The sequence below is a fragment of the Eptesicus fuscus genome, chromosome 19 (assembly GCF_027574615.1).
Source record: "Eptesicus fuscus isolate TK198812 chromosome 19, DD_ASM_mEF_20220401, whole genome shotgun sequence".
NCBI classification, from domain to species: Eukaryota; Metazoa; Chordata; class Mammalia; order Chiroptera; family Vespertilionidae; genus Eptesicus; species Eptesicus fuscus.
Window position 1 is genome coordinate 35,639,169 of NC_072491.1, and position 27,320 is coordinate 35,666,488.

The 27,320-nt window shown below is 42.8% G+C and overlaps 1 protein-coding gene across 2 annotated transcripts; it reads right to left on the reverse strand.

Moving 5' to 3' along the window:
• Window positions 1-314: 314 nt before the first annotated feature.
• ARMC1 (armadillo repeat containing 1) lies at window positions 315-27,320 on the reverse strand. 2 transcript variants are annotated; one of them, XM_008150380.3, is made up of 7 exons: window positions 27,130-27,320; window positions 22,277-22,497; window positions 20,477-20,568; window positions 7,214-7,403; window positions 3,272-3,388; window positions 3,101-3,175; window positions 315-1,116 (listed from the first exon to the last, which is right to left on the reverse strand). In XM_008150380.3, the coding sequence occupies exons 2-7, from the start codon at window positions 22,457-22,459 to the stop codon at window positions 925-927; spliced, it is 849 nt and encodes a 282-aa protein (XP_008148602.1). In that variant the 5' UTR covers window positions 22,460-22,497; window positions 27,130-27,320; the 3' UTR covers window positions 315-924. The 2 variants fall into 2 exon arrangements, with proteins under 2 accessions (XP_008148602.1, XP_054564465.1); XM_054708490.1 differs by having other exon boundaries at window positions 27,263-27,311.

The window sequence follows — 27,320 nt, forward strand, 5'->3', positions numbered from 1 at the left end:
TTAGACTCTACCAAATGGCACTGCGGCATTATAGGCATCCAATTTTTGTTTTCTTTTTCAAGTTGTCAGTTCTTTACTATTTTATTTTTCTAGCAGGAAATAGTGTGTAATCACAAAATAAGGCCTAGAGACCATTGACAGTTGCTCCCAATATTATGGTGGATGTAACTCTCAAGAGCTGATATAAACCAAACAGAACAGCAGTCAAATTACATTTGGTCACATTCAGTCTCAATAGCACTTTGCTGATATACATATTTCCCTCTTCTTGAATGATTGTGTACTAATTGTATTAAAATGATAACAAGATTGCAAAGTTTTTGTAGAATTGTATTTTTAGGGGATTGCTACATTCAAATGAATACATTTTAATTCACAAAATGTCATTAGTAATGACCTTTCTATAAACATGGTTGGCAAATTTTTTAAAAGGCACAAAAGGGGGGTAATGAGAAACATTTTCAGCTCTTATAGAGTACCATCTTTCATGAAGAAAAACAGAGGGAAATGTTTAGTAATTCATGCACAACTTGAGCTTAATAATTTCTCTTCAGATAGGTCCTGAGACCTGAGGAGAAAGTGAGTTTTCCTTACCAGGTGTTTCATGTAAAATAAGATGTAAAGCTGCACATATAATGTTTGGTTTAATTGTGGACCCATGTTTTTTTAAAATGTGAGGCAATTAAACAAAGGAAAACAAAACCAAAATACCTTCATAAACAAAGCAACTCTCCTTGTAGCCTCTGTCCTTTTTACCACTTAGTGGGGCAAAATGTCCAATAAAATGTAAAACGCAGCATACGCAATCATGTAATCTAAAAATTTTCCATGATAACTTATTGCAAATTGCACTTGACAGTTCACCACGACAATGGAAAACTGGCCCCTTGTTCATTCACACAGTCCTTGCACCCCAAATTGAAGTCACCAGTAAAACGATCTGGATAGAAAGTTTGCAGCTGTGCTCAGCCAGCTAGCCCCACCCTCTGGGTGGGAGCCCACGCGGGACACTGCTTTATCCTGCTCCTTCGTGGGGCTCTCATCCTCGGGCAGGTAGTCGGGCAGTTCTGTGTTCTGTTCTACTTCCACAACCATATCCTGGAATGGGACCAGCATCTGACACAGAGAACATGTGAAGAGTTATTGCAAAGTCAACATAATTGATAGTTCTATGTCAGAAGTGAAAGATCAACTTTCTCCTCATTCTAATCACCACAGTATTTATTTTCAGGGGCTATAGTCCTTTGAAAATGTTCCTCTTACATAAAGGGAGAGCCATTTGCTGGACACTGTGTAAGCACAGAAAGGCAGAACTACACAGGAATAAATGTGTAACCTTTGTCTACTTCAAGATGACGGAGGTTAGGAGGAAAAGGGGAAGGGGAAGAAGTATAAACTTCCAGTTACAAAATAAGTCACTGGGAGATAATGTATAGCATAGGGAAGAGAGTCAATAATTTCATAATAACTGTGTATGGTAACAGTTATTAGACTTATTGTGAGGATCACTTTGTAAAGTATATAAATGTTGAATCACTGTGCTATACATCTAACACTAATATAATATTGTCTGTCAACTATAATTTTAAAAAATTTAAAAATAAATGAACAAGACAAAAGCAGGTCCGCAGATGTGGCTCAGTGGTTGAGCATCGATCTATGAACCAGAAGATCACGGTTCTATTCTGGTCAGGGCACATGCTCTGGTTGTGGGCTTGATCCCCAGCAGGAGGTATGCAGGAGGCAGCCGATCAATAATTCTCTCTCATCATTGATGTTTCTATCTCTCTCTCCCTCTCCCTTCTTCTCTGAAATCAATAAAAATGTATTTTAAAAAAAGACAAAAGCAAGCAGCTGGCCCCTGCCAGATTTTCTCAGTGGTTAGGAGCAATGGCCCACAGACTAAAGGATCTCAGGTTCAATTTCTGGTCAAGGGTTGCAGGTTTGATCCCTGCCCCGGTCAGGGCTCATGCAGGAGACAACCAATTGTTGTGTGTCTCTCTCACATCGATGTTTCTCTTTCTCTCTCTCCCCCACCCCCCTTCCTCTAAAAATCAATGAAAAATATCCTTAGGTGGGGATTAACAACAAAAAAATCAAGCCATCTGGCTACTGTGTGGGCCTCTGGAGAGCCACTGAATGTCCTTTCTATGGCACTTCAAATGAGCTGAAGCCATATAGATTCATTTCCCTACCACACAGCTAGTGGAAAGAACAGCAAGAGGCAAAGCTTTTTACTATGTAAAAAGGGTGGGACTAGAGTTTTATTTTTGGGACTGGCAAAACTAATTAAGGTTAGAAAAGTATTTAAAGACCAATGCAGTCCTAGCTGGTGTGGCTCAGTGGATAGAGTATCGGCTTGCGGACTGAAGGATCCGGGTTCGATTCCTGTCAGGGGCACATGCCCGGGTTGCAGGCTCGGTCCCCAGTAGGGGGCGTGCAGGAGGCAGCGAATCAGTGATTCTCTCTCATCACCGATGTTTCTCTCTCTCGCTCGCTCTCCCTTCCTCTCTGAAATCAATAAAAATATATTTTAGCCCTGGCCGGTTTGGCTCGGTGGATGGAGCGTCAGCCTGCGGACTCAGGGGTCCTAGGTTCGATTCCGATCAAGGGCATGTACCTTGGTTGCGGGCACATACCCAGTGGGAAGTGTGCAGGAGGCAGCTGATCGATGTTTCTCTCTCATCGATGTTTCTAACTCTCTATCCCTCTACCTTCCTCTCTGTAAAAAAATCAATAAAATATAATAAAAATAAAAAAATAAATATATTTTTAAAAAATAATAAATAAATAAATAAATAAAGACCAATGCAAGGAAACCACATCTCCTTTATTTCTATATAATATCGGCAAGACATCTGCACTGAAATAAAGAAGATTCTAAAATCCACAAAATATAAGATATAAAAACAGGCTGAAATCCACAAAAGATCTTGCTATACTTCTGAAAGAGTTAAGTGTTAACCAAGAAACACTGAGATAATCTGACCCAATCACATTGCTATATCCTTGGCAACTATTAGTTTAAAAACAATCTGCTAGCCATAAAGAACAATCGGGAGTCAGAGGTAGGTATAAAGAAAGCCTGTAAAACTTTTACCTCTTCTCCACTTTCACTTTTCACAACTTGCTGAGCCTTCATAACCTTGGTTGATGCTATCGCTGATGCCAAAGCCTAGGCCAAGATAAAAAAGGGACAAATTTGAACACTGATTTGTTTCCTAGAATCTTGAGCATATTTAAAAATCTTGAGAATATTTAAAATACTAACCTCTGCTTTCAAATCTGACCGGATTCGCACCACACATCTTTGAACAGCCATTTGAAAAGTAAAGCTAATAACACCTTTAATTTTTAACAAAGCCTCTTCACATAGATTTCTCCGAGACTGAAAAAGTAAAAGCAAATTGTTATCAAAATTGGCAAAATACTAAAAGGGAATAATCAACTGAAACCACACTAAACTAGTCATTAGATTTTGAGTGGGGGAAGGGGTAGCACTATGGGGAACAAATGTCCCTATTTCAGTTCCACCATCTCCTATGTGAGGGCATGGGGAGAACGGTGCTTAAGTCAAATTTATTACATTTTATAAGATCAACAGAATAGTATTCTCTGCTAGATTTTTTCAATCTCATTACTAATATTTAGTTTTGATAACTTTAACAAGAAGTCAACCAATGTCAATTTAAATCTTAAAGCAAAAAGAAAAAGTGCTGAGAAGTAGACATACCTTTCGCTCAAGGATGGGCAAACTCTAGTCCACCAGTTGTTTTTGTAAATAAAGTTTTAGCCCTAGCCGGTTTGACTCAGTGGATAGAGCATTGGCCTGAGGACTGAAGGGGCCCCAGTTCGATTCTAGTCAAAGGCACATGCCTGGGTTGCGGGCTCAATCCCCACTGGGGGTATGCAGGAGACAGCTGATCAATCCCTGATGTTTCTATCTCTCCTCTCCCTCTCCCTTCCTCTCTGAAATCAATAAAAATATATTTTAAAAAATAAAGTTTTACTGGAACACACCTGCACCTATGTGTTTCAGAATGTCTGAAGCTAGTTTCATTCTACAACATAGTTAGTACCTGGAGACTATAAGCCCTGAACAACCATAAATATTTACCATGTGGCCCTTTAAAGAAAAGGTTTGCTGACCTCTGCTGTAGCTTAAAAATCTCTAGGGATAAATTATATTAAAGTTAGAATTAGTGAGCACTCAGTGTCTGACTATTTTTTAAAGCACTTGGTATTTATAACCATCACTATATCCTTCATAAATGCCATTCTCAATAGGTACCCACTTCATTTTCCAGGGTTATCAATATCCTCCTTTCGGTTCTCATTTTGCTCTTACAGTACAATATAACATAACCTCTCAATGCTTCTTCAACTCCTAATAATACACTACCCTGGTCTTCCACTTATGCCACAGTTATTCCATCTCTGTGTCATCTTATCTCCAAGGTCCAGTGTCTAACACTAAGGGATTTTTACTTCACCCCTCAGTAGACTATTCTCATCATTTCCACATAGAAACACAGACATATTCCAGTATGCTTTTATTTTTATTTGTCTTCAGATATATCTACTTAAATATCAAGTAAGTGATTATCTCAAACACAAGATCCAAAGAGAAGATGAATTAAAAAGTAGTTTCTCCTCATCCCATCTTCCCCCCCAGCCCACACATCTAAATTTTCCTGTTTCTATGCTGAAAACAGGAAAGAAAAACAGTACTGAGACTAGGTTCTAATTCCATACTTCTTTTTTTTTTTTAAGGTAGGATTTCCACCACTGTCTTTTTTTTTTTTTATATATATATTTTTTTACTGGGGTAGGAGCATGGGCTGGGGGATGGGAGCAGGCAGGGAGAGGTCAATGAGGGGAAAAGGAAACATATGTAGAACTTTCAACAATAAAGAATTTTAAAAATATACATATACATATTTATTGATTTCAGAGAGAAGGAGAGAAAAATAAAACATCAATGATGAGAGAGAATCATTGATCAGCTGCCTCCTGCCCGCCCCTTACCAGGCATTGAGCCCACAACCCAGGCATGTGCCCTTGACTGGAATCGAACCTGGGCCCCTTCAGTCTGCAGGCCAACACTCTATCCACTGAGCCAAACCGGCTAGGGCTGAAGTACCAGTACCCAGGCATTGGTACTTCTGAGGGGACAGGAATCTGCAACTGACGCCAAGTCTCTGCATCACACCCTGAGAAGCACTGCCTTCAAATTACCCGATTCTCTTCTCTTCTATGAAATAAAATCAGCTTTCACATTTATTCCCACATCCTTCCAAACAACTCACATTCTTGCTATCTCCCTATTTAAACCAATTTTTCACTACTCCCGATTACATTTTAATACTCCCCAGGCAAGGATCTGGGATAGGGGGCATGGCAGTGCATAGACCCACAGGGGCTGATTGAGTACACTGCCTGTGGACTCTGCTCTGCTGCGTCCTGAGTTCTGTCATTCTCTTTAGAAGAGACTAACTTTTAAAAAATCATAGAGGCAGAAAGTAGAGTAGTGGTGGGCTGCAGGGAAGGAAGAAACAGAAGTTATTGTTTAATGGGTACAGAATTCCAGTTTTACAAGATAAAAAATTGTACATACATAGATGTATGGTGGGGATGATGGCACAACATTATGAATGTATTTAATACCACTGAAAGCTATACTTAAAAATGGTAAAAGTGGTAAATTTTATGCTATATATATTTTACAATAAAAAATTGAAAAGAATTTTGCCCAGGCAGCTCAGTTGGTTAGAGCACAGTCCCAACATGCCAAGGTTGCAGGTTCAATCCCCGGTCAGGGCACATACAAGAATCAGCCAGTGAATGCATAAATAAGTGGAACAACAAATCAATGTTTCTCTCTCTCTCTCTCTCTCTCTCTCTCAAATCAATAAATTTAAATATATTTTGAAAAAAAATTTTAAAACATTTAATCTAATAGGAATGTATTTGGAGGCTTATAACATATGCAGAAATAAAACATATGATAACAATAGCACAAAGGCAGAGATAAGGGAAATGAAAGTACAGTGCTATGTCTTACGTTATGCATAAAGTGATAAAGAGTAGCCCCCACTTATCCACAAATTTGCTTTCTGTTATTTCAGTTACCTGCTGTCAAGTGTGGTACAAAAATATTAAATGGAAAACCACAGAAATAAACAATCCATAAGTTTTAAATTGCGCATCATTCTGGGTAATATGATGCAATTTCGTGCCACCCCTCCTCCACACACACAAATAATTCATCCTTTGTCCAGCGTTTCCATGCTGTAAATACTACCTGCCTCTTACTTACTTAGCAGTCCTCCTGGTTATCAGATCAAATGTTGTGGTTATCACAGCACTTGTGTTCAAGTAACTCAATAATGGCCCAAAGCACAAGAGTAATGAGGCTGGCAAAATATGCCAATGATAAGCCATAAAGTGCTTCCTTCCTTTAATTGAAAAGGCATGTATGTATAGGAAAAAACAAAGCATATATAGAGTTTGGTACTATCGGTGCTTTCAGACATCACTGGGGTTCTTGGAACTTATACCCGCGATAAGGAAGAACTACTGCAATAGTAAGTGAAGCTACACTGTGAGAGTTAAAGATATATAAAATAAACCCTAGCGGGGAGGTGGGGGGATAATGGAGGAATAAGGACACATATGTAATACCTTAATCAATAAAGAAGAAAAATAAGTAAATAAATAATAAAAAAATAAACCCTAAATCAACAAATAAGAAGGAAGGAAAAAAGGAGGCGATCTTGACAAATGTCCCCCATGCACTTGAAAAGAATATTATCTTGCTATTGCGTGGGGTATTCTATAAATATCAATTAGGTTAAGTTGGTTATTAGAGTTGAGTCTTCTATACCCTTACTGATTTTCTGTAGAGTTGTTCTATTAACTGAGAGAGTGGTATTCAAACCTCTAACTCTCTGTAGATTTGTCTATTTCTCTTTGCATTTGTCAGGTTTTGCTTCATGTATTTTGAAGTTCTAGTATTAGGTTATAAATACTTAAAATTGTGATGTCCTCTGATTAACTAGCCTCTTGAGCACAAAATGCTCCCCTTTATCAGTATAAAATACTAACATTGGGACATACTCTTCAAGACTATTAGCAGGTGACACTGAGAAAACTATTTAGTTAACATGATTTCTTTCCCATCTTATGAACCACGTGTTTATAAAGATCTTACCGTATCATCAAGACCATCTATATGTAAAACCACTGTTTTAGCACGTTTGTTAGTAGTTCCCAAAAAAAATTGAGCTTTCCTTCGCCGTGAATTCATTTCATTGAAATTATCACCATCTGCCATATTGGAAGATTGAAGAATGTCATAGATTTCAGAGGCCAGCAGTTTTGTTTCTCCCGGAGTTGTAGTCCTTGAAAAGAAATATATAAATTTGTATTGTCACTTCTATTGATTCTATCATTTTATTCCTCAAGTTTGCTAAGTCTTGCTTTCTTCATTCTGGTTTGTTCAATTTAAAATACCAATGAATCCTAGAATAATCAGTAATGTAGAAAAAGCATCTAGTCTATAATAAAGCCTTCGCATTTCATTTTAAACCCATGGTTCATTGAGATTCAAACTCATCATCACTACAATGATATAAAAGCACATTTAATTGAAATCATTAATTAAGTACCAAATCAACTAAAAAGATCAGGATATAACAAGTCCCTGGATTAACACTAACATTCAACTCCGAATGTGAAAGTAACCTGACCTTCAAGAAAAATACAACATAAAAATCCGAAAGGAGAAAACAAATTAGAAGATCATTCATATTAGAGTTATTCAATAGAGATTTCTCAGTAAATTCAAACTGATTCTGTTCCTTAATTTGCAATTTTACATATTTTTCACAAAGCATATATGTATCATAAAACCACAATTCAGACAAAAGTTTATTCATACACTTTTAAATCCTGCTATAGCCCCCCACATAAACATTTGTGCCATGCTACCCAACAAACTTTCTACACTGAAGAAATGTTCTGTACCTGCTCTGTCCACTCACACGTGGCTATTAAGCACTTGAAATGTGTCTGTCAAGTGCAACTAAAGACATGAATTGTTTATTTGTATTTAAGTTTAAATAGCCGCATGTGCCCAGCCTGTGTGGCTCAGTAGTTGAGCATTCACCCATACACCAAGAGGTCCCTGGTTCCATTCCTGGTCAGGGCACATACCCAGGTTGCAGGCTTGATCCCCAGTAGGGCGATGCAGGAGGCAGGCGCATTTCACCTCATTTCACCTATAAAGTCCAAATCCTTTAACATACATTCAAGGCCTTTAAAATCTAATCTCTACCAACTGAGCTCTATCAAAACCAGCTCATTGTGACCTTTTATAAATGCCTTTTCTCCTTTCTAGGCTCAGCTCAACCGCCATTCAAAGTACTATGCCTGTACATTTTAATTTCCTATTTCTTTTTAATTTTCTATTTCTTTTTCTTCAAGAATAGGGGTGTATTCGCTCTGTACCTTCCACAAAGCCTAATACATATTTTTGCAATCCATTTGCTTATTTAATGAGCAGGAATACGACAATTTCTAATATTCAGACTGTATACATTCTAGCCACAAAGACCTTCAATTCCAGGCAACTTTCTAGAAGGGCCCTCAATTTATTATACCAAGTGCTTTTTTGAGTCACTGTTGACCACAGAGGTCAATTATTTCGAATGACTTTGACTCTGTATTGCACAAAGCTATGAAAAAGACTACTTTCTAGGAGATGTCTCAGCACTTAGTTTATTGAAAAGGTCACTGCAGTTCTGAGACATTTTAAATACTGCCAACCTTAAGTTGTAAGGAGTACGCGGATACTGGCATATTGTTGACCAACAAATCAATTATAAATAATTATTTTCTTCTTTTAAAAATACTAGTGGGCCGGTGCACGAAATTCATGCACGGGGCCGGGGACGGGGTGTCCCTCAGCCCGGCCTGCACCCTCTCCAATCTGGGACCCCTCAAAGGATGTCCTACTGCCGGTTTACAGGGATCAAGCCTAAACCGGCAGTCGGACATCCCTCTCACAATCCGGGACTGCTGGCTCCTAGCCGCTTACCTGCCTGCCTGCCTGCCTGATTGCCCCTAACCACTCTGCCTGCCGGCCTGCTCGCCCCCCTGCCAGCCTGCTCACCCCCAACTGCCCCCCGTGCCAGTGTGCTCACCCCCAACTGCCCCCCCCTGCTGGCCTGCTTGCCCCCAATTGCCCCCCTGCTGGCCTGCTCACCCCAAACTGACCCCCACTGACGGCCTGCTCGCTCCCAACTGGCCCCCCTGCTAGTCTGCTCACTCCCAACTGCCCCCCAACGCTGGCCTGATCACCCCCAATGCCCCCCCCCACCGGCCTGATCACCCACAACTGCCATCCCCTCTTGGCCTCTAACCGCCTCTACCTTGTTCCCGCCACCATGGCTTTGTCCAGAAGAACATCCAGAAGGTCTCCTGGAAGGTCTCCCAGTCTAATTAGCATATTACCCTTTTATTAGTATAGAGGGAGGCCTGGTGCACAAGTGGGAGCCAGCTGGTTTACCCTGAAGGGTGTCCCGGATCAGGGTGGGGGTTCCCTTGGGGCGTGGGGCGGCCTGGGCAAGGGGCCTGTTGTGGTTTGCAGGCCACCACGCCCCCATGGGGTGAGGGTCCCCGCTGGGGGGCCGTGTCCAGCATGGGTGAGAGGATGAGGGCTGTTTTCAAGCTGGCCACACCCCCTTCAGGGTGGGGGTTCCCGCTGGGGTGCCTGGCCAGCCTGGGTGAGGGGCTGATGGCTGTTTGCAGGCTGGCCAGGCCCCCCAGGGGGGACCCTCACCGCATGGGGGTGTGGCCAGCCTAGGTAAAGGACTGAGGGCCATTTTCAGGCTGGCCACACCCCCCAGCAACCCAGGATCCCAGCCCCTCCTTCAGCCACGGCCAGGGCGGGCGGGAAGCTTGGCTCCCTCTGTCACCGGGGGCAACCCAAGCCTCCTGCTGGCTCCAACTCCGTGGCCACCGCCATCTTTGTTGGGTTAATTTGCATACTCATCCCTGATTGGCTGGTGGGCGTAGTGGAGTGATGGTCAATTTGCATGTTTCTCTTTTATTAGTGTGGATACTTTTGAAGAAAAAGAAAATCCAAGAGTATCTATACTAATAAAAGGGTAATATGCTAATTAGACCGGGAGACCTTCCGGACAAAGCCATGGTGGCGGGGCTGAGGCAGAGGTGGTTAGGGGAGATCAGGCAGGAGGGGAGGGCAGTTAGGGGCAATCAGGCCGGCAGGAGGGGCCAGTTGGGGGTGAACAGGCAGGCAGGAGGGGCAGTTGGGGGCGAACAGGCCAGAAGGGAGGGGCAGTTGGGGGCGAGCAGGCTGGCGGCAGGGGGGGGGGGCACTTGGAGGCAATCAGGCCGGCGGGGGATGGGGGGCAGTTGGGGGCAAGCAGGCCAGCAGGCAGAGTGGTTAGGGGTGATCAGGCAAGGCAGGCAGAGTGGTTAGGAGCCAGTGATCCCAGATTGCAAAAGGGATGTCCGACTGCTACCTGAGGAGTCCCAGATTGGAGAGGGTGCAGGCCGGGCTGAGGGGCACACACACACCCCTGTACGAATTTTGTGCACCAGGCCACTAGTTTACAGAAAAGCTTAGTCTTTATTTTTTAAATATATTTTTAATGATTTCAGAGAGGAAGAGAAAGAGAGATAGAAACATCAGTGATGAGAGGGAATCATTGACTGGCTGCCTCCTGCATGCCCCCTACTGGGGATCGAGCCCGCAACCCAGGTATGTGCCCTTGACCGGGAATCAAACCTGGGACCCTTCAGTCCACAGGCCGATGTTCTATCCACTGAGCCAAACCGGCTAGGGCTAGTCTTTATTTTTAATAAACCAAAATTATTGTTCAAATACTACGATTCAAAATATTCAAGCAGAAAAAAATCTACAGTTATATAGTACATTTGGCCATAAATGTTAGAGAGAATGTATAATTAAACAAGTATTAATTGCCCTAATCTTCCTAGGCAAGTGAAAATGGAGAGCTGATTAATGCCCTGGATTTAGTTCAGTCTTTAAAATCTGAGATCAGAAAAAAGACTACCTTGAAAGGCTCCTTCACAGAGTCATTAGAATTTTTCTCTCAGTAATTTAGTATTCCATAATGAAGTATACTGACTCCTCACCACTTTTTCTAATTAGTTATATATATTGAAAAGGTTCAAAACGTTAATCATAAAACACAACTAAAAAGTGAACTATGATCTTTATTATACAGCAAAAATAATTTTTATTCTGAATACAAGTATAACATTTTCTTATTGGTCATATATAGCAAGTCACTCTAATTCTAGATGCTAATAACATTTTATATTGCCCATAAAGGCCAGTTAAGACTTCCATATACTTCACGGTGAGGCAGGATAGTAAGAAGCTAGGAAAATTCCTTGACAAGTGGAATGTGGAAACTGAGACAGGTAGCTGAACAAACTGGCCAAGCAATTTACAGCCAGATACAGGTCACCCGGGTGCCTACCAGCAGGCAAAATTGGTGCCACCTCACCCCCAGGGTGGCCTTTCCTCCCCTAGCATATTGCTGGTCATAGGACCCTTCCCTGACCTTTCCTCCCCAGAGATAACATCTAGGCCTCAGTTGTATTTCAGCTCCAGGGCAAGAAAAGCAGTAAAACTAGGCAGGCAAGACCAGGACCAGCTGCAATGACTAATGACCCCGGCCCTGGTGCTGACTAATCAGTGGAGACCACAACCCTGAAAGGATATTCTACTGGGATCTCCCCCGAGATCTCCCCTAAAATCCCCACCTTTGGAAAGTAAATAAAACTCCTCAAGACAAAGAGGCCAGTGTGTGCCCACCTTGGGGCACCCCCACTCGAATCTCCTTTAAAAAAAAAAAAAAGTTTTTATTGCCCTCGCCAGGTGCTCAGTGGATAGAGCATCAGCCCACTGACTGAAGGGTCCCGGGTTCAATTCTGGTCAAAGACACATAAACTGGGCTGCAGGCTCAATCCCCAGCTCTGGTCAGGGCACCTGCAGGAGACAATCAATGGATGTGTTTCTCTTACATCAATGTTTCTGTCTCTCCCCCTGCCTTCCACTCCCTCTTAAAAAAAAAAAAAAAGGGAAAAATGTCCTTGGGTGAGGATTAACAAAAATAAAAAATAAGTAAGTTTTGTTTCTTTTAAAACATATTTTTATTTATTTCAGAGAGGAAGGGACAGGGAGAGATAGAAACATCAATGATGAGAGAGAATCAATGATTGGCTGCCTCCTGCACACCCCCAATTGGGAATCAAGCCCGCAACCCATGCATGTGCCCCTGACTGGAATCAAACCCGGGACCTTTCAATCCGCAGGCTGACACTCTATCCACTGAGCCAAATCGGTCAGGGCAATAAATATGTTTTTATTGATGAGAGAAAGAGAGAGAGAGAGAGAGAGAGAAGAGAGAGAGAGGAAGGGAGAGGGAGAGAAAGATAGCAACATCAATGAGAAAATGCGTCCTGCACGCTCCCCCAACTGGGGATCGAGCCCACAACCGGGGCATATGCCCTGACCAGGAATTGAACCTTGACCTCCTGGTTCATAGGCCTACTACGCTCAACCTCTGACCCACACTGGCTGAGCTCGAATCTCCCTCCTAAACTCTAAGGGTTCTCACAAGAGTTGCCACCAGGGGAGATGTAGGGTGTATAGGCATAGTTGTACTGCTTTTACAATTTTTCTGTAAGTCTAATATCATATATGTAACTGAAAAGATAAATGGTATTATGGGTTTTCTTCCTTTTTTACATTTTTTAGTTTTTACAAATATACCACATACTGTATACCTATAATAAGATTTTAAAATTACATTCTAAGAAGAAAAAGAACACAGAAAAAAGGCATAAAGAAATGAAAGCACACACTTTTCATCCAAGATTTTAACAAGAATAGACCACCATTTCTTATGGCAGTTTCAAAATCTAGAATTTCAGGAAGTTCTTCAGATGAAATGAGATATTTTAAAGTTGTGGCCCTAGCTGGTTTGGCTCACTGGTAGAGCTTTGGTCTGTGCACTGAAGGGTCCCAGGTTCGATTCCATTCAAGAGCCCATGCCCGGGTCGCAGGCTTAATCCCCAGTGTGGGGCATGCAGGAGGCAGGCGAATGATGATTCTCTCTCATCACTGATGTTTCTATCCTTCTCTCCCACTCCCTTCCTCTCTAAAATCAATAAAAATGTATTTTAAAAAACAAAGTTGCTATGCCACATTTTATTAAAGGGGTTTTTATTTACAGTACTAGAGGCCCGGTGCACGAAATTCGTGCACTGGGGAGGGTGTCCCTCAGCCCAGCTTGCACCCTCTCTAATATGGGACCCCTCGGGGGATGTCCAACTGCAGGTTTAGGCCCGATTCAGGAATCGGGCCTAATCCTGCAGTTGGACATCCCTCTCACAATCCGGGACTGCTGGCTCCTAACCGCTCACCTACCTGCCTGATTGCCCCCTAACTGCTTCCTTGCTGGCCTGATTGCCCCCTAACTGCTCCTCTGTGGGCCTGATTGCCCCCAAATACCCTCCCCTGCTGGCCTGATCACCCCCAAGGCTTTTATTAGTATAGATATGACCCTGCACAGAAAATTTTACTAACCCTGCTTTACAATAAGGGCTTGACGATTGAATCATTAGGAGCAGACACCAAGATTTCCTTTCTTTGAATAGTGGAGGGAATACTTATCTTGTCTTTAAGTTGCCCGTAAATTAAAATGAGATAATGACTTAGAAAAGTATAAAAGCACCATATAAAAACAACTGTCTTTTTAATGAAGTGGCAAAATGAAAAACACTTTTTATTCTCCCCTTCCTTCCTTTACAGCTTTTATTTAAACTTTGAAATTTATAAAAATTTCACTCCAATTTTCATTTCTTTACATTCAACATTATTTTGTATTGGTTTCAGGTTTTATATTAGTTACAGAATAGTGGTTAGACAATCATATACTTTACAAAGTGTTCCCCGATATTTCTAGTACCCACCTGACATCATACCATCATTACAACACTACTGACTATATTCCCTATTTAAGTGACAATGGGTTTACAGGTTCCTTTCAGTCTTTCTTTTGTGTTTTTTGTCCTTCCTTTTCTTTCTCACTTCTTCCCTCATTTTCTTTATATAGTATCTCAATTGGCCATCAAAGCTCAGTAAAGGCACTGGGACACGCTTCATCCATTTTATAGACCAGGAAACTGAGGCCAATTCCAGTTGGCTGTGGAACTTGACTCAGCACACAGGAAGCCCTCAGAGCCATGCTCTTTTCGATTCCTAAGGGGCAGCGGCCCAGCAAACAGAACAAACCTTCCAGTCAGGCTTCCCAGCCTCTTTCTTAAGCACCTCTTCATTGCGGATGCTCCACATTCTTTCCTCTCCCCCCATTCTTTACTGCCCCCCCCCCCGCTTCTCCGAAGCAGGTGGAAGGCTTCCCACTCACTGCCTAGGCATGCTCTGCTATGGGGCAGGGTGTAGCGAGCTTGCTTTTGGGTCAAGGCAGGAGCAGTAGTCACTGCCTCTGAAGTGTGAAGGCTGCCTGAGCGAGGCACATTAGCACTGGGAGCTTCTCTGAATCACATCAGTCAGTCCAGTACCCTGCAGTGCAGCACGGAGGTGGCTCCACTCCTCAACCCCCGCCTCAGGGGTGAGGGTCCTTGCCCCTCTGCCAGGAGTCCTTCCATGCCCCTTGATCCCTGGCTGGGCCCACCCACGTCTTGGGGGCACTGCAGAACCTCTGTCTCTCTGCAGATGAGGGAGATCCCTGCCCTAGGTCTCCGCAAAGCTATGAATCTGTGGCCAGAGGCCTGGTCTGGGTCTCAGCAACCACATGCCTGAAATGTTCACAGGGACCCTGGGAGGGGCTGGACGAGTCCTGCCACGCCTCCCCCAGGGTGGCGATCTCCCCGGGGACCCCCGGGAGCGGCTGGCTCAGCCGGCCATGCCCCCCCGGGTGCGCCTGGCTGGGCCCAGCCACGCCCCCCCCTGGGTGGCGATCGCCCCGGGGACCCCCGGGAGCGGCTGGCTGGGCCCGGCCATGCCCCTGGGACCCCCGGGGAGCGGCTGGCTCGGCCCGGCCATGCCCCCCCGGGTGGCGATTGCCCCTGGGACCCCCGGGAGCGCCTGGCTCAGCCCGGCCACGCCCCCCCAGGGTGGCGATCGCCCCAGGGACCCCCGGGGAGCGGCTGGCTGGGCCCGGCCACGCCCTCGGGACCCCCGGGGGAACGGCTGGCTGGGCCTGGCCACGCCCCCCAGGGTGGCGATCGCCTCGGGACCCCCAGGAGCAGCTGGCTCTGCCCGGCCACGCCCCCCAGGGTGGTGATCGCCCCCGGGACCCCCGGGGAGTGCCTGGCTGGGCCCGGCCATGCCCCCCTGGGTGGCGATCGCCCCCGGGACCCCCGGAACTAAGAGGATTGGGCGCCGCCATCTTGGTCTTCTCAACGGCCGAATAGGCCATCCGGAGTTCCGCCTCCAGCCTCTCGCAGGCCCAATAATGGGCATAGCGGAGGTGCGGTCAATTTGCATGTTTCTCTATTATAAGGTAGGATACTTCATGTTAGATATTCCAAGTACTTTTATAAAATGCATCTTATATCAGAAATATTTCTCCTGAAATAGCAATTAGCAAATGTCTTAAACTGGGTTCAAATGTTTTAAATTGACATTTTTAAAATTCTTGCCCAACTGGCAGGGCTCAGTGGTTGAGCGTCGACCTATGAACCAGGAGATCATGGTTCAATTCCTGGCCAGGGCACATGCCCAGGTTGCGGGCTCGATCCCCAGTGGGGGCGTGCAGGAGGCAGCCAATCAATGATTCTCTCTTATCATTGATGTTTCTTATCTCTCTCTGAAATCAGTAAAAATATTTTTTTAAAAGAAAATTCTCTTCACATAGAGATCCAGAATAAAAATAAAATGTAAAAAGGTTATTACCACTAATGATAAGATTTTATTCATGGAAGAGATTAAAATTAGGACATAATGCCAGAGTGACAGAAAACTTCAAATTCTTTTCACAATTAAAGAACTAAAAGAAACAATGACTTTGAAGTCAATCTGATTGACTACAGGCACCAATCTGACCTCAACACAAGTAAAACTTGCTGTTGAATAACATTAGAAGTCTCTGCAACATTCTGTAGCAAAACATAATTAATCAATGGGCAAAAATTTTAGCATGCAGAATTTTCCTTATTTTATAAAATATTACTCTCTGTTTCACATGTGAATAACCTCCATTTCCCCTTCGTACTTCTGCTTTTTGGTTTCCCCTTTGATTACTGTTAAATGGAAAGTTTCTCTTCAAAGTAGTAACCCTTCACAACAGATTTTCTTGGTTCTGTGGCTATTTCTGGGATATGGGAAGACCTCTCTTTTACTTCCTTAGTTGCCTAAGTCCATGGAATCCCAGCTAAATCTCCCCCTAATTCAGTATGCTTACAGAGATCCTGCAGGAATCCCATCCTGACTGACTAGACAGCAAGAAAAAAAAAAAAAAAAGTATAGAACATAGATCTCTTAGCTACAGCTTGTTCTATGAAAACTAGAGGCCTGGCGCACGAATTCGTGCACTGGTGGGGTCCCTCAGCCTGGCCTGCGGGGATCAGGCCGAAACCCACTCTCTGACATCCCCTGAGGGGTCCTGGATTGCAAGAGGGCGGTTCTCGGGTGACGCACCCCGGAATCGGACTCCCTCCTCTTTGGTTCCTGGTGCGTCACCCAAGAACTGCAGCTGCCAAGTCACCGCCACAGCTCGGCAGCTCCTGCGTTCAGCATCTGCCCCTGGTGGTCAGTGTGCATCATAGCTACCAATCGGAGCGTCTGCCCCCTGGTGGTCACTGCGCGTCTCATAACTACCGGTCAGACGGTAGAATGGTCGGACGGTCACTTAGGCTTTTATATATATGTAGATGGGATGCCAAAGCCTGATTCTAATACAAAGTCTTAATATTTACAAGCCCAGCCAGCACAAGCAAAAACACATACTTTTAACATTCAAACATACAAACTTCAATGGTAAACAGAGGTGATATCTTTTTTTAAAAAATATTTTTATTGATTTCAGAGAGGAAGAGAGAGGGAGAGTGAGATATAGAAACATCAATGATGAGAGAGAACCATGGATCGGCTGTCTCCTCCTACAGGGGACCGAGCCCGCAACACAGGCATGTGCCCTTGACCAAAACCGAACCCGGGGACCCTTCAGGCCGACACTCTATCCAGTGAGCCAAACCAGCGAGGGCAGAGGTGATATCTTAAAAGTTTAAAAGGCAACCTTCAAATCTGAGATCTCCAACAGCCAAATGAGTTGCAAAATGTATATAAGAATCATTACATCACATCTTCTCTTTTGAGAGGGCTATAGGACCAAATTAAAATGATGGAGTATGCAACAGATGTACATCTGTTTTACTACTGGAGGAGCCAGCAACAATTGTTCTTAAAAAATACTATATTTAAATTAAAAAGATAGGCCACTGTGGCAGCCATGGAGATACAATGCTTGGATCTTCTTTTAACAAAGACATATGCCTTCCAGCTGCAGGAAGTCTAGTAATAGAGCCACCAACAGTGGTGGCTTTGAGATTCATCATACACACCTTTCATTCATTCATTCCAAGGCCTGGCTCTTCCAGGGCAGGCCCCAGCCAATGACTGAATAGTGGGGGCCTGGCCATTCCTGCATAATGAAAACTCATCTGCAGGGTAATCCTTGCTTTGGAGCTCCCCACTGTTTTGGCTGTCCAACTTGTAGTGCAAACTGAGACTCTCCTTGTCCATTTAGTTTCCTCTCCACCTTCCTTTTACAGATGTGAATCTGTGTTGTAGTTTAGTCTATAGTCCAAAATTGCTTCATTCTCCTTTATCCAACAGACCTTACCCCACAACAAACCTCTTCCATTTCTTGCTCCATATCAGGATCCCCTTCACATATAATATGCTGAGATAATGTCCTGAGCTAACACACCACTTCTCTTACAAATATACAAGTAGTCTCCCTATTTTATAGATATATCTCTTACTTACCTATATACACACTCACACACACACACATACCACAACCACAGCCAACCAAGCTAAGAAATTATTTTTTAAAATATATTTTTCTTGATTTCAGAGAGGAAGGGAGAAGAGGAGAGATAGAAACATCAATGATGAGAGAGAATTATTGATTGGCTACCTCCTACAAGCCCTGTACTGGGGATCAAGCCCTGGGCATGTATCGATCCGTGATCTCCTGGTTCATAGGTCAATGCTCAACCACTGAGCCACACCAGCTGGGCAAGGTAAGAAATTATTTTATAGGCTAAATCTGTGGTACCTCTAAATTTTGCTCTAAATCTTTAAAGTTCAAATATGAAGTATATTTTAATATATCAACATTAGTTTTTCACCTTTCTTAACATTTTAAAAATTTTACCACATATTTTCAACTTCAATAACTATACCTATTAAAGGTATCCATAATCGTCGAAGTTCATCATATGAATAAAATAGGCCTACAGAAGTGTCCTTATTATGCTTAAACCTTTCACTGTATCCAATAGCACTAAATATGTCAGTTAAAAATAGATAACTATAATGCCCTGGTCAGTGTGGGTCATTTGGTCGGAGCAAAGTCCTGTACACCAAAAGGTGGCAGGTTCAATTCCCAATCAGAGAACATACCCAGCTTGTGGGTTCAATCCCCGGTTGGAGCACATGCAGAAGGCAACCAATCGATGTTTCTCTCTCACATCAATGTTTCTCTCTCTCTGTCTCTCCCTTCCTCTCTCTAAAATCAATGTAAAAAATAGTTAACTATAAGGCATACTAGGAACAAAAATAAGAATACCTTATATTTTACACACTTTAGAATTTACAAAGCATTTCTACAGATATTATCTTGTTGGATTATCAATTACTTTGCAGGTATTACTTCAGGCTTACAGATAAAGAAACTGATGGGCAAAGAAATTATTTTTCTCAAGTCAGAACTAGATTCCAAATTTTTACCAATGGAATTCACCTCAAACCATAGGCAATAGTTAATACAATTGACGGCAGTCAATATTTTGTTATTAACTCCTAACTGATCACCTGAATAAAAATAAGAAAATTTCAGTCTCTATCTTGTCATTATCAAAGATCTAAGCACAAAGAACTAGTCTGTCACGTAGCCAACCCCATGAAAACAAAATAATTAAGTAATGTCTAAAAAATGAGATTAATAAAATAAAATTTATCCAGGAGTCAAGAACACTAATAAAAAAAACAACACTGTCGTAGAGGTGAGTTTAGATGATTCTTCACTGATATAATTTAACCTGTAGTATTTGGAAATTACAAAAGAACTTTTGTGACCACTCAAGCCAAAGAAACTGCAAGATAAGTTTTAAAAAGTCAAATTAAATTAAGTGATTATTTATTTTAAGTTTAAAGGCAGTCATCTCTTATATAAGATAAAAAGTGAACTAAGATAAAGCCTCAGAAAGCTTACCTTTTTCCTTCCAGACACAGTGGAAATATCAAAACACTGAATCTTCCATTTCTAGCCTCTACAAAGAAATCAGCAAGGCCTAAGAAAGGAGCAAACCAGACATCCCCAGAGGCAACACAGCTGAAGGACCAGAGATAAAGTAACAGCCTCAGTATTTTCCTCACCCACAAAACTGTCATCTATCAAACCTACTTCAAAATGTTGTAAATAACAAGATGAACCGTACAATTACAAACCACCTATTAGCTAAAATGCTAATTAAATAGCACTAGTCCCTGAGAGCCTTCTCAATGATACTCAGGAAAATATCACCAAAAGCCCTTTTTGTCATAATACTGACAAAGTTCTTTTCCGTTAAGACTGGGATGAAGTAACAAAAGAATTTTGTGCATATTTTCAAATGTGATTAGTCACCCATATTGCTCTGCTAGCAATTGAATTTACTTTACAAAACTTCACACAAGGCAAGATTTTCTTTTTTAAAATATCCATAAATACAATGTTTATCAACATTTTTAAATAAAATTTGAATATTTACATAAGGACTAGTATTAAAAACAAATATTTAAGCCCTAGCCGGTTTGGCACAGTGGACAGAGTGTTGGCCTATGAACTGAAGGGTCCTAAGTTCGATTCCAGTCAAGGGCACATGCCTGGGTTGTGGGCTCAATCCCCAATGGGGGGTGTGCAGGAGGCAGCTGATCAATGATTCTCTCTCATCATTGATGTTTCTGTCTCTCTCCCTTCCTCTCTGAAATCAATAAAAATTTAAAAAATATATATATGTACATATATAAGAAACATAAGAATATTGACCATCAGAACTTTTTTGTACATATAACCCATATTAGAATTAAAATTTCAGTAAATTCATATATTAACAATGAGTACACATTTAACAAGAAGATCCACGTTTCTACTGCATTGGGAGACACTATTGTACTTACTTCTGTATAACGTTTTGCAAGCTTAACATCATACCCAGTTCTCCCTTCATCTTTTCTCTGTTAGCACGGCATTCTGCCAAGTATCGAAGAGCCTACAGCAGAAACAGTAATACATTAATTCACGTGTCCCGACTATTCAAAATTAAACCCACTACTAACTTACTGCAAGAGGAAAACAGCTTTTTGTTTTTACAATCAATTGGTTTTGAAGTGTTTAGAAACCCTTCTTTAAATGTGATCATCAGAGCAGTCCCCTGGGGGTGAAACGATCCTTTGAGCTAACGTAGCTGATTCTGCTCTTTGAAATGAAGATTCCTAACTTATCTGCAAGGTCAAAATTAGATTGTTCCCGGTTTTATTTTCATCACTTCATCTTGTCAAGGATACAAGAAACTATATTCCATTTATTAATTTCAGGGAGTAGTCCCTATAGCCATCATTTCCCTAGATGCTTTTCACATAAAAATTAAAACTGCTGAGGGGGACAAAACATACAACCACCTTCATGGAATCAACTGCTTCTAGTTTTACAATTCACCTTCAATACGTCTTTTTGTACTGAAAAGCAAAAGATGAGCTCACCTCACAAATTTCTACTTTCTGAGTTCATTTTTTCTAGAGTGCTTTTCTCTTAAAATGTAAAGTACACTTTGTAAGTATATCCTTCATATGCCGATTCTCTAGGGATCTTATTAGCTGGTCTACAGACCCCATAATCTCTCATCATTCACCAGACATTGGTACATGATTCTCAGCAGAATACCTCTGTGAACCACACCATCCAAAACTCTGCCATCTCAGTCCAGTGATATTCACATTTTTTACTGGTCCACTACACCATTTTCAAAGTGCCTGGTCTTTACCAAAAACAATACCATCTACATAACCACAAATTCAACCTGTCTCTGTCTATAATCTCCTAGTCTTTCTGCATCTTCTCCTACCTTGACTTTCATTTCAGTCCATAAAGGATTAACAGCCATGGGAACTGCCATCCTTCCATAAAAAAATAATAACCAGGACAAGAGGCAGCATAGAACTGTAATCCCTGAGAGAAGAGAAAAGTGGGCCCTACAATTGCCTCATCTTACTGTGTTGGAAGCAGTTTCCAGACTGTAGCACAGGGAGGAGGAGCCCAAATGGAGGTCACTGGTCTTGCTGAGTTAGGGGATGAGAGATAGAGTTGGGGAGGTTGGGTGGTGCAGTTTAATAAAACATAAATATTTGATCTCTGTCTGGTTCCTGGCACAAAGCTCCTAAAACCCTTGGAACTTTCTGAGTAGCAAGATTGAGCTCTACAAAAACTCTTGGACAAGGAGATTCAGAATTTCTCAGGTGGTGACTACATCCCCCTGCCAGGAGGGAGATGCACTCCAACTCCACAGGAATAGAAGTTCCTGTGCTCAGGACCCTTCCAGACCTTGCCCTATGTACCTGTTCACATGTATCCTTTATAATAACTAGGAAATGTAAATAAAGTGGCTTCCTGAGTTCTGTGAGCCATTCGAGTAAATTATCAAACCTGAGGAGGGGGTCAGTGTAACCCCCAATTTATAGCTGCTCAGTTAGAAATATGGGTGAAATGATACTTTCAACTGGCTTTTGAAGAGGGGGCAGTCTTGTGGGACTTGGAGTTTAATAGCTCCAGCTAGTTAGTGTCAGAATTGAATTGGACTGTTGAACACACAGCTGGTATCCACGGAAGATCAGAGAATTGACTGGTGTCAGAAAACACTTTTTCAAATTCTCCTTAATCGCAAAATTACAACACTGAGACTGAAACTACTAAAGGCAACTTACGAGCAAAGCTGAGTGGACAACAGGGGGGTTGGGATGGTCCATAAATAAAATAAGGCCAGGCAGACACCCCTGATCCTGGACAATGGCTCTTCTGTTTAATGGATCTGCCGCCAGATCCCGCAGCTGGTTAACTACCGATAGAGCATCGGGTTCTTCATTCATGGTGGAGGAGGAAGAATTCATCTTCTATGCCTTACACATGAACAAAATCTTCTTAAATCCTGTAGAAATAGTTTGCAAAATTAGTTCTAGGCTACTGAAGGACATTATGGCATTTGTTAAACAATTAGGATTACAACCCCTTTAGAAAGAACAGATGAGTCTAAATCACAAAAAAGAATTGGCAATTCCAGTTTAAGTAAAATGAACACAGGCAGCTGACTAAAAAATAAAAAAATCAAGTTATTTATGTGTATACAATGTTCAAAGAATATATGTCATCTTCAATCCTAACTAATAATAGACAAATATGCAAATTGACTGTACCTTCGCTATGCCCGCGATTGGCCAGGAGGCGCGGGACTCGGGGTGGCCGAGAGGGCTGATTGGGCGGGCAGGAGGCTGAGCTCACGTCGGCGCGAGCTCAGCGTCTGCGCCATGGCTGTGCTACGGCACAGAAAGGGCCTCTGGGGCAGCGAGCCTACGTCCTGCTGCGGACCATCAAAAGCGGGGAGCGAAAGCGGGGGAGCTGGCTGGCTGTCCACTCCGGCACCAGGCCTTTCAAAAGCCTCCGGCTCGGCCTGGTGCACCAGCGGACGACAGCCAGCTCCCCCGCGATCCAAAGCAAAAGCGTGTAGGGGACCCTACACATGCATGATTCAATCATGCACTGGGCCTCTAGTATTCCAATAAATTCCTTTTAGTAACACATATTTTAACACTAAAGTACCACAATGAACAAGATCTTTACAGTTCAAGATTGTAACACACAAAGGATTGTAACCTTCACTACAATTGTCAAACTGTAACACTGCCAGTGCTTTTTTCTCTAGAATATTTCTGGAGTCTAAGTCCCATCTCAGGGAAAGTGGCTAGCTGACAGCTTTTTTATTTTATTTTTTTTTTATTTAATGTTTTATTTTTATTGATCTCAGAGAGGAAGGCAGAGAGAGAGAGAGAGAGAGAGAGAGAGAGAGAGAGAGAGAGAGAGATCAATGATGAGAGAGAATCACCGATCGGCTGCCTCCTGCACACCCCCCACTGGGGATCGAGCCTGCAACCCGGGCATGTGCCCTTAAGTGGAATCGAACCTGGGACCCTTCAGTCTGTAGGCCGACGCTCTAGCCACTGAGCCAAACCAGCCAGGGCGACAGCTTTTTTCTTATTCATCTATGAACAAAACCCAGCAAACTGAGTCTACAAAAGATAAAATCCATCAGGAAAAAGGAGAGTCAAAGAAGGCTGTGAACAAAGAAACCAAGAAGGGTACCTCACCCTGGGCCTGAGGCCAGTGGAGTTGGGAGGTCACAGTGAATCTGATCTAAATCTAAGCACATCTGTCCATCTCTGAGTGTGCATGTTCAGAAGACTGAAACAGAATTTGGTTGATTCATTTGACAGATAAGTAAATAGTCATAGAGAAGTTAAATTCCCCCCAGGTGGCAAAAGTTAATATGGTATAGAACTTGGCTAAAATCTTATTTACTAGCTCCTAAACTGGTCAGCAGTTTTTCCACTTCCCATACAATTCTTTTACATTCCCATACAATTCCATAAAAGTGAACATGATATTTTTTTTAAAAATGTAACATGGTAAACATACAAAAGCCAAGAAAACAATATTTTAAAATAATCTTCATATAAACAGAAAGTTAAAAATATAACTTCAAATCAAGTTACACAATGTATACTCCTTACTAGGAAGAATATAAAGGTACAAATACTTTCCACAAATTACTAAGTTTAATGTTCATTTCAATAACATTGCCAACTGGGGGAAGATGTTGGAGACAAAATTATAACTATAGAAAAGCTATTACAGTTACTTTGGCCCAGCTGGTGTAGCTCAGTGGTTCATGGCTGACCACGAACCAGGTCAGTTTGATTCCTGGGCAGGGCATATGCAATCAATATATATATATATATATATCAATATATATAAAAAGAACCAAATATTTGCCCTAACCAGTTTGGCTCAGTGGATAGAACGTCAGCCTGCAGACGCAAAGGTCCCAGGTTCGATTCCGGTCAAGGGCATGTACCTTGGTTGTGGGCACATCCCCAGTAGGGGGTGTGCAGTAGGCAGCTGATTGATGTTTCTCTCTCATCGACGTTTCTAACTCCCTCTCTTTTCCTCTCTGTAAAAAAATCAATAAAATATATATTTTTTAAAAAAACACACAAATACTCAGGGTGATGGCTTTTTAAAAATTTTTTTTAAAATATATTTTTATTGCCCTAGCCTGTTTGGCTCAGTGAACAGAGCATCGATCTGCGGACTAAAGGGTCCCAGGTTCGATTCCGGTCAAGGGCACATGCCCGGGTTGCAGGCTCAATCCCCAGTGGGGAGCATGCAGGAGGCAGCCGATCAATGATTCTCTCTCATCATTGATGTTTCTATCTCTCTCTCCCTCTTCCTTCCTCTCTGAAATTAATAAAAATATATTTTTTTAAATAAATAAATAAATAAATAAATAAAATATTTTTTATTGATTTCAGAGAGAAAGGGAGAGTGAGAGAGAGATAGAAACATCAATGATAAGAGAGAATCATTGATCGGCTGCCTCCTGCATGCCCCCTACTGGGGATTGAGCCCGCAACCCAGGGCATGTGCCCTTGACCGAATCGAACCCAGGACCTCTCAGTCCACAGGTCGACGCTCTATCCACTGAGCCAAACCCGCTAGGGCAGGGTGATGGCTTTTTACATAAAAAACATTGGTCTTGAAACTGAAGAGCTCTATTCTCACCAACGGAGTCCTTAGAGAACTAATTACTCAGTGGGAAGGATTCTGAAAAGCGTACAGCCTTCTTGTTCCTTTGGGATGAACAAAAGTCAAAACAGTTAAAACTTCCAGTCCTCAAAGCTCAGTGATGGGGAGAGGGCTCAAATAAGGATCTGCATAGGAAAAGGTCAGGAATATAACAAGGCATCAAATACCTGAGCATAAGGAGCAGAGGCCAAAGCTGTGGCCAAGTGCTGCATTTCCTATGGCACCTAAACGAAGGCAAGAAAGGCTGGCAGGAGCTGTGATTTGCTCCCCTAAAGTAGACGAGCTTTTTTAAGACATATTTTTATATTTCAGAGAGGAAAGGAGAAGGAGAGAGAGATAGAAACATCAATGATGAAAGAATCATTGATGGTCTGCCTCCTGCATGCCCCCTACTGGGGATGGACCCCCCAAACATGGGCATGTGCCCTGACCAGGAATCCAACAGTAACCTCCTGGTTCACAGGTCCAGGCTCAACCACTGAACCACACCAGCTGAGCCTCCTTTCTTACTTTTAAGACCAGCACCTGATGTCTTACAAGTTCGTTTTGAATTACTATTTAAATTCAAATAGTAATTATTTTAAAAATTCAAATAGTAAATTACTATTTAAATTCAAATGGACATTGCACCATTTGGTAGCTGCTACAACTAACCCCATTTTACAGATTAAGACTTTTGGATGCAAAGCTAAAATTGCCAAAACAGACATAGTTAATTTTTAAAAATCATATACTCACCAGCAAATGAGAAAAATGTAAAAACAAACAAAACAAAAAAAACTTTCTGTCTTTATAATTCGTCTTATTACAACACATACGTACATACTGCATACCTTTTATTTTCTATTTATTTATTTATTTGGTTCAATTTGGACAAATCATTACAAGGCAATGGATACTCCCCAAACGTTAACCAGCACTCTGGTCACCACCTAAGAGATCTGGCTAAAAAGCAGATTCTGATTTAGCAGGCGGGGTGAGGCCCGAAATTCTGCATTTCCAACAAACTTCCAGGGGAGGACTATGGTGGTCAGGGGAACCACACTTGTAAGAAACCGGGAGTTAGGTGATAGATGTGAGACACCTGTAGGGTAGATGTCCGAAGGATTTTTCTTTCAGCCGCGATTTGTGATTCGACTCAAAAGAATTATTAAGCTCGCCTATACCAAGAGCAGCCGCGGGCACACACACACACCTGGTCAGTAAGGCGAGTTTTTAGAAGACACTGAGATCACATCTGGCTTTCCCCCCTTCCTAGCAACTAACTGCAACTCTTTGAAAAGTTGGTTTCCCCCCTTTCGAGCCTCAGTTTCCTCACATCCTAATCCTGAGGAGCTGTCCAGATCCAAGAAAATGAAAACTTAAAGATGATAGAATAGAGTACCGGCGGTTACCAAACAAGAGCGATCCTTGATCCTGGAGATCCTTGATCCAGGATCCTATGCCCTGCACCGCCCTAACCTATCAGCACGCCGCCTCGAAAGGAGTTGCTCACAGCACGCATGCATCCCAAGAAGGGTTTTTAAAATAAAATACAAGGATGTGAAGACTGGTCTCTCTTGAATGAAGTCAAACACAACCACGTGATCGTGCTCTCAGGGTAGGCACGACGGTGCAGAAAACTAATAGAAAGTTACCGAAGACGCCCCTGGAGAGATGAAGGGAGATGACATCCATTAATAATGCCAGGATTCGTAGAGATCAGACGTGCGGGGGAACCGAGAGGACGTGAATCAACCTAACATGTTCGCAGGGCACAGGGGAGCAGGGCGCTTTCAAGAGCCCGGCGGGGTCCTGAGAAGCAAGGCAGGCAGAGCGAGCGCCCTGCCCGGGCCGATCCGCCGACTCGGGGCAGGGTCCGCTCTTCGCGGCCTTCCCGGCGGCGCCGCCGCTTTGTCTCCCGCCCGCGGACCCCACGTACCGCTCCAGGGCTTCAGGAATCCGGGGCCTGCTGCACCATCGGGGCCGCACCAATGGACGGGGCAGAGGGGCCCGGAGGCGCGGAGCGGGTCCCCCCCCGTTGGCAGTCGCGGCCTCGGATACGGCGGACTTACTCTTCAAAGCCGAACAGCGAGGGCGCCCGCGGAAAAAGGTTCTGCAGACTCTCCCCCA